Below are 8,500 nucleotides of genomic sequence, written 5' to 3' on the forward strand. Positions count from 1 at the left end.
AACTACACTCACTGTAATGGTTGACTTCCCTCATAACAGTTTGAAGTTGATTCCTCATAGTCCATGATTTAATCATGGTTTAATCATTGCACTGCAACTACACTCACTGTAATGGTTGACTTCCCTCATAACAGTTTGAAGTTGAACCATTTCAGAAATTCAGAGACTAATATCCCAGCTAGCACATTTGGTTCCTTGGAAGTTGTGGGAAAGTACATTTCTGGTTTCCCATTGGTTCTGGGAATGAAGCCATAAGTTTTTTGAACGGAAGGGACATTTTTACCTATTCTGGGAATGTACATTCTTTGGTCCTGAGAACTATGGTTCCTTGAAAATTTTCCTGGGAGGTTTTATTAACGTTCGGGGGACATGTTTCAATAAGACTTTTAATAAAACAAATAGCTTAGTTTAACTGTTTGGAACTCCAAGCATAGATAGAACACTTTTGCTTAGGCATTAATATTAGGCATTACTGGAATGTGTAATGGGTGTACAGGCTCCTGAGTGGCACAGTGGTCTAAGGCACTGCATCTCAGTGCAAGAGGTTTTACTACAGACCGTGGTTAGATTCTACATCTGGCTGTGATTGGGAGTCCAAAAGGGCGGTGAGACAATTGGCCCAGCGTCACCTGGGTTTGGCAGGGGTAGGCAGTCTTTGTAAATAAGAAATTGTTCTTAACTAACTTGCTTAATTAAATATAGAGGAAATGGTTGAATGTATTATTATTTTGTGAAATGTATGATGTAGAAAGGGAGAGGTTGTTTGACAGGGTCAGAGAGGTTGGAAGGGAATGAGTATGTGGTATTTTGGGTGGGGGTGATGGGGCTAGTGAGGTTATTATTTTATTTTATTAGAAATTCAGGGTTAGTTAAGAGAATATAGTGATATAGATAGGTTGTGACTGGCCTCACACTCCAGTACAGTAGGTGGCGGTATATGCACCTGTCATTTGTTTGCGATTTGCCAATAAAACTTGAAGATGAATTTTATTATATACTGAGAAGAACTGAATGTATATGTTTTTAAATAACATTTAAACGTTCTATGAACTTTATTCAAGTTTTCGTGTGGTTTTTATGCAAAGTTTTCTTAATGTTCCTTGGAACAATTTGAGAACATTCCTTTAAATACAACCAAGAGGAAACCTGTACAGTAGGAAACATTATGCTGAAGTACTGAAATTCACATAGAAAAACTTTGTTTCTTAACGTTCTCAGAACAAAGTGAGAACATGACTTTAATAGAACCATGAGGAAACATGTAAGAAACTTTATGCTGAAGTAATGTAATTCAAACAGAAGAATATTGATTCTCTGAACTAATTTAAGAACATTCCCAATGTCAAACCAGTTGGAGACATTCCTAGAACATTACCAAAATTGAAAAGAAATCCATATTTGAACTTTTACGAAACATTCTGTTAAAGTAATGAAATTACAAAAAAACATTATTTTCTTGGTAAGTTCCTTAAATGTACTGAGAATGTTCAAAAGCCAAGAAACTATCCTGCATCATTCCCAGAAGTTTTGGGAAGGTAGTACGCAATAACAAAAAAATATATACATGTATAAGTTTCATGTTTATGAGGAAACATGTATGGTAGGAAATGTTATGCTGAAGTACTGGTTATGCAAAATAACCATAGAACACCCACATTTTCACCAATTTCTAAGAAACATATGGCTTTCAGAACATTATGTGCTAGCTGGGTATTGACCATATTACTGACCATATTAATTATTTCTAATGTATGTTTCTTCAGTTGAAACTTCTATAGACACAGTGCGTCAAGACCCACCTTCCCATAATGCTCATCTCCAGTGAAATTGCAGATCCAGTAGTGGCGTCTCCACTTAGGTCGCTATCACAGTCTACACTGTGGTACTCCTGTCCCCGACAAGGCCATGTCCTTTGATAGTGATGACACTACACGGCAAATGTTAAGCACTCTTGTCTCCAAATGGTTTCAACGAGTTTTCAGCTCTTGTCCTGTAAATGTGTCCTGTAAAAGAAACCAATAGGACCTCTGTAAGCACCCTCTTTCACTGTGTCAGTTAGCTAGGATGAGAACACTCACTCTCTGTTGAGAATTATAAGGCCCACTGCTAAAGTGTTGTTTCTTTACGACTGAGTGGCGTCTAAGTAGTCCAATGGGTGGATGGGTTTAAGTCTTGCGTGGCATGGCTCTAAATATAATTCACTGTGAAGGGAGTGGCTTTGCTATCACACTCAGGGGGTTTGGGGGGGTTGGTGAATTGGAGTTGAAAGGTAGTGTTCCAAGGCCTGTGGCTGTGTGGAGCAGGAGAGCATCAGACAATGATAAAGGTGGCCCTCCCTTTATTGTTATGGTTGTCATTGACTGGCACGTACTCCAGTGTCATTGTTAACAGGCTGACAGGAATCTCATAGTCTGTGGTGGTTGTAAATTCAACAAGAGGACATCCTTTTAAACAGAAGCAGTTAGCTATATTTACTTGACCTAAAACAGAAAAAACGTTGTTTGGTTAAACCGACTGTTCATTGTATGGATGAAATCATAACCCCTTAAGCATCAAATTGCATGGTAAGATAAATCAACAGAGAAAATAGAAAACATAGAACATATGGTACATTGCAAATCTGCACTTTGAAAGGCACAGTATGAATACTTACCATATGACTTCCGTGAAAAATAATTGCTGTATTTATCCATTAACAGCTTGTTAACAGCAAAGTGTCATGTAAAAATAATGCCAGATAACAGCTACATTTAGAGAAGTAATTCAGACGGGGCAGTGAAAAACATTGTGATTCGATGTCTCTCTTCTCAGTCAGACCTCACATCTGATAGACTCTCTATATATGGTCTCTATTGATGTGCTCCAGAAAAAGAGAAATGCCCTCACACTTGCCCCTGCTAGATCCAGCTGTCCCCAGGGTGAATATTTCTTAGCCTCAGAGACTGACCCCTCACAAGGCTACGCTATTGATAACCTGGGACCATGCACTCTACCCGGCCAGTCTAAGGTTTTAATTGCTGAAGCTTCGTCAGACATTTCCTCACAGGTGGTCTGACAGCTCACAAGAACTGCAGCATACAGTACCTCTGACATTAAAAAGCTTAACGAGACCTCATTCTTTGATTGTGTTTCAATCAATAAAATCTATGAATTGGATTTTGATCATAACTGCAGATAATCTAAACGCCCTTAGTACCTGATGTTTGGTTAGTTTCATATGTTTGTGCTGCTCTCCAGTGGCTTTCTGATGTATCACATAAAGACTTTGTAGCGACGTCACCTTGTAACTCAAGACAACACACATAAAGCATTCAGAATACACTCATAATAGCTGCGTGTACTACTAGCTCGTTAATATTTCCATGTGGCTATTGCACATAATATAACTCAAGTGTTTTATTAGGAATGTCTAATTATATTAGCTACAGTAATACAAATATGTGCAAGACATTCAACATAACAAGGCATGGTATACAACAAAACAGGAACTAAAATACTATCAGGGTTGGGTTACTTTCTAAATGTAATCTGTTACAGTTACTAGTTCCCTGTCCAAAATTGTAATCAGTAACGTAACTTTTGGATTACCCAAACTCAGTAATGTAATCTGATTACATTCAGCTACTTTTAGATGAGTTTCCCCTTAAGAGGCATTAGAAGAAGACAAAAATGTATGTTACTAATTGAACCACATCTATTGCAGGATAAATCAATGTTAAAGTTTACATAGCTGACCATATATGGATGTTACATTTTACTTTATGCGTTGGTTATGTAGGCTTTTTCTAACACATCGCTTTCTACTACATTATAATAATACAATTAAATGATATCTTTACATTAAAAACTAAAGTCTATCAGAATTCCAGCCTTTCTAATAGATGCTATACCCCTTGATCTTCAAGAATAGGACTTGGAAATATGGAAGTATAGATTAGCCAAATAGTTTAACCTGAGCATAACCCCAAAACTAAGGACTTATTAGCAAACCCTACTCTGTTGTTTATGATTTTGTTGTCAGGAGGACTGATTGGGCTCATTGATTTAAATGTAAAAATAAATGCTGCGCTCATGAAATTGCATGCTTTGAGCACTACTGAAAAGTGCTATGTATATGTTAAAAATGAATGCCATATGCTGCATTTGCTATACTCCAATTGTTTATTTTTTTGTTGGTGACACTTTGATATCTTGAAAATATAGGTTGTAAAATCGAATCCCCGAGATGAGAAGTTAAAAAATCTGTCCTTCTACCCCTGAACAAGACAGTTAGTTAACACACTGTTCCTGGACAGTCATTGAACTTGCCTAGTTAATTGAAGGTTAAAAAATAGAGCTTAACTTTCAATTCCATAGGCTGGGATCCGCACTGTACAGCTGTTGCAAGAGCGCATTTTTCACTGGCTGTCCACTGTTTTCAAAAACAATGATTGATAGGCAGCTTAAACTTCTTGAATTCAACCATTATTGGGTTCAAATACACATTTAGATTTGCGAACAGCCATCCACAACAACCACAATCCGTAAAACGCAAATAGCTAAATAAGAGAGCAGCAGTGTGATTCACATCAATGCGCTCCGCAGATAACAATAATTTGTGATATCCGTATCGCAGTAGACTACACCACTGCTGTCATCCTTACCTCCAAACGTTTATTCAAGTTAGATAATATTTGGATGCCGACAGAAATTGCACCATTGGAAGACATAGCTTGGACTGTAGCCTACAAAAGCCTGTTCCTGCTCTTTTACAGCGATCCATCAAACCCATTTGGTTTGTTATCATAGTGGTATCTGACTTCTGGTCAGACTCGCTCATGTGGAACAAATTTACATTTGCGCCTTTTTTCAATGTTTATTTGAATTTCATTGAGAAAACAGAGAAGTGTCAAATATTTTCTTCTTCTCAAATCTCTTCTGAATTTAATTTAATTGAATCATCTAGTTTTTCAAAAGTATCTGTAATCTGATTACAATATTTTTTTGCTGGTAATGTAACGGATTACAGTTACCGTTTTTGTAATCCCTTATATGTGATGTAAACACTTTACAGTACCACAGATTCTAAACATCCTTTCTCTCACGCACACAATAGTTTTAAAGCAGCAATGCAGTATCTAGTAAGAAAAATAATGAGATAGACATGAAAATTAATCATTTGGTTCTTTCATTTTAACTTCAACTAAGCACATTTTCTCATTCACTATTCTATTTTACTCTATACACTTGCATAATCAGTCTCATTCATAGCATTCAAAACACTATGTGGATGTCTTGAAGCACTTGATATTTCACTATGAAAGTGAGGTAGTTATTAGTAGTGCTTTGGAATAGCCTCATAGTTATTAGTAATACTCCACCACAACCACCAAATGTTGGTTAAATTCATCACTTGGACAGTTTTCTTGGGTTACTATTTATAATAAACCAGGGGTACCAATGCTTTGTCCTAATGATACCACATTATCAGTGATTAAAATGTCTATCAGGAATTGAAAACTATTTATGAATCATAATACAGAATGGATGATGAGTCGGTTTAGTTGCTTGAATCTTGCAGAGCATATCGAAGGTGACTGCATATTGAATTCAGCTAAATTTGAGACGTTACAAGGCAAGGGACTGTTAATAAATCAGTTTACCATACTTTTCTTCAGTCTCCTCTTCTGGATTTTGTTCTATATCCAAACTGAAATTGTCCTTTGAGTCATATCTATTTGAAAAGTATAGAAAAAGTGTGAACACCTCATTAATTAATGTTGTTAAGGCCATTACTTTGAGCTTTGAACATATGTGCCCAATTACAGTTACACAGTGTTGGTCCATGTAGCTTGTTCTAGTAGGAGCAGAGCTTTTGGGTGATCCATGCTCCCATGGTTGAGTCTCCAGCATTGCTTAAGTGCCTACTACAGGCCTTTCCCACTAGGAAGACGACCTCTGCGATGTTGAGTAGAATGCAGATCCCTGACACAGCCAGCATGAACACAGTGAAGACGGTCTTCTCTGTGGGCCTGGACACAAAGCAGTCCACTGTGTTGGGGCAGGGGTACGAGTCACACTTGACCAGCCGGATCATCTTATAGCCAGGGTAGATCATGTAGAAGAGGTACATGAAGGTTACCTCAAAGATGATGCGGAAGAAGAGGCTGATGATGTATGTCCACCAAAGTGCACCTGCAATCTTCATCTTCTGGGTCTTGATTTGCTCCAGGTCCTTGGGGTTGGCCCGGCCAGACAGCTTGTAGAGTTTTTTGTCGATGTGTCGGCGGTGGGCCACATGCATGGCCACCAGCAGGGCTGGGGTGGACACCAGAATTAGCTGCAGGGCCCACAGACGGATATGTGAGATGGGGAAGAAGTGGTCATAACAGACGCTGTTGCAGCCGGGCTGCTGGGTATTACAGGTGAAGCCAGACTTCTCGTCACCCCACACACTCTCTGCTGCAACCACCAGGACCAGGATGCGGAAGATGAAGAGGACAGAGAGCCAGACGCGACCAATGCCCGTGGAGTGTCTGTTTACACCGCTGATGACGGCATAAAAGGACGCCCAGTTCATTTTCGATTCCAGGTCTGAAAAACAAGGACGCAATTAAAATTATTTAATTGTAGAAAGCTTTGAGGTCAATAATGTTGATAAATTGTTGATAATTTTGCATAGAAAAATAGTATGATATTTCCACAAGATTTCTGTATACAAACACTAATTGCTCGTTTTTTTAACTAAAAACACAGATTTCACATAACCGGCTTCACCAGTCAACACCACTGTCTGACCAGCACTGGTCAGTGACTGAGATATTGGGAAATCTCCATAAAGCCATCAATTCTCAAAAAGCAGAATCCCCCAAGACTAATTCCATTTCCGTCAAAGCCAACGGCAACTGAGGTCTCTCCATCTTGTTATAATTCAGATCTATTGAATTCCATTGTTTTAGTCATTCCTGCCATGGCAGTAGAAGAGACTTGGAGAGGTGGAAGTTACCAAGCTCATCAGGAGGTGTAAGAGGCATAGGCAGCACCCAGGGTGGAGGACAATGTTGACCCGCCGGTGTAGCGTGGACAATGATGTGCGGCCAGTAGAGAACCAAACCTCTCTACATGCCCAGACGTTGATGGGCGGCTTAAGAGCGCAAGCCTTTGGTCTGGCACTACACATCTTGTGACCATTTTCCCAAAGTCACTGGCAAGGGAGTATCTGCCTCAATGTGACCAGTGTGCCATGTTGACACTGGCACCAGCCTGCATGGTATATCTATGCCCCTCCCCAAGCCAGACTGACCACATGGTGGGGTCATAGTGGGGACTTTTATGAAATGTTTTATAATATGTAAAGTCACAACAAAGACTATGATAAGCCAATGCCAAAAGAGTCTACAGACAACATGGTTCAGGTCTATTTCACTTTAACTCAGTCAAATCAAGATATAAATGAAAAAACATATTTCAGGATTTAAAAAATGTTAATGGCAGATTTTTTTTATAAAATGAGAAATTAGAGGTGATATGGTAAGAGAAGATTAAAGGAATAGGATTCTTGAACATTAGATCGCAAAGTTAATGGCTAAATTAAGATATCCACAATAAATCATTTAAGTATAGTTATTATTTAGGATTAGCATGTTTTCTTTACTCTTACAGTGTGCACCCCTGATTTTCTAAGATATTTCACAAGCAGCCTATTATGGCTGTCACTGGAAAGCACAGCTATGGTTATCTAAGCCACATACAATAGGCTATCTATGTAGCGGAATAAGTGAAGAAGAATGAAATACAATACAACTGGTGCTTTTAAATGTGAATACATCAATTACACTTTTATAAGGATACTTTTAGTTTATTAGTATTAATCCTAAATAAACATTTCCAGATCATCAGTACAAATGTTTGTTTGACTAGGCAGAAAGATGACCAGGGAGAGATCTCATCCCCTTTAGCATGAAACCTAATCACAAACATGTAAATCATGACAAAAAAATGTGTATACTTAATTTAGATTTCATAGCTGTAACAAATGATTAAATTCGTGAAATTACCTTCAGTAGAAGTAGTGCACAAACACGCCCAGAAACAATTGAGTTACCATCAGTATAGATGGAATTCTTCCCATTAGTGAATCTGTGAACCAGAACACCATGCGTTTGCATTGCTAATGATTTCTCTCACACTAGCCACTGCCCTGCACAGTCGGAGTCATATGCTCGTGTGAATAATTTACATACAATAGCTGCTTTTATTAGATCCAACAAGCCCCTTTAGAATTCAGATCAAGCGCCTCAGTTTCCGCCTACCCTCAGCAAAGGAAAGAATCTGTGTGGACACAAAGAAGCCTGCCCTATCTATTGTGCACTGTACTGCAAGGGAAGTGAAGGCTGGTTTTGACACAATATGGAGTAAAAAATTACAAAACCCAAACAAAGAAAGTCTAACCACATGCAGAGGGAGTAAGTCTTATAGATAACAGTAGAGAAATAAATGCTTGTTTGTTCATAATTTATTT

General features: G+C 38.4%; 1 protein-coding gene across 2 annotated transcripts; it reads right to left on the reverse strand.

The window, feature by feature from the left end:
• Positions 1-3,381: 3,381 nt before the first annotated feature.
• Positions 3,382-8,279, reverse strand: LOC135548406 (gap junction beta-1 protein-like). Of its 2 annotated transcripts, none has more exons than XM_064977988.1 (2): positions 8,037-8,279; positions 3,382-6,573 (listed from the first exon to the last, which is right to left on the reverse strand). In XM_064977988.1, the coding sequence occupies exon 2, from the start codon at positions 6,557-6,559 to the stop codon at positions 5,837-5,839; it is 723 nt and encodes a 240-aa protein (XP_064834060.1). In that variant the 5' UTR covers positions 6,560-6,573; positions 8,037-8,279; the 3' UTR covers positions 3,382-5,836. The 2 variants fall into 2 exon arrangements, with proteins under 2 accessions (XP_064834060.1, XP_064834059.1); XM_064977987.1 differs by lacking the exon at positions 8,037-8,279 and adding an exon at positions 6,986-7,178.
• Positions 8,280-8,500: the final 221 nt, after the last annotated feature.

This window comes from Oncorhynchus masou, chromosome 11 (genome assembly GCF_036934945.1).
Source record: "Oncorhynchus masou masou isolate Uvic2021 chromosome 11, UVic_Omas_1.1, whole genome shotgun sequence".
Lineage (NCBI taxonomy): Eukaryota > Metazoa > Chordata > Actinopteri > Salmoniformes > Salmonidae > Oncorhynchus > Oncorhynchus masou.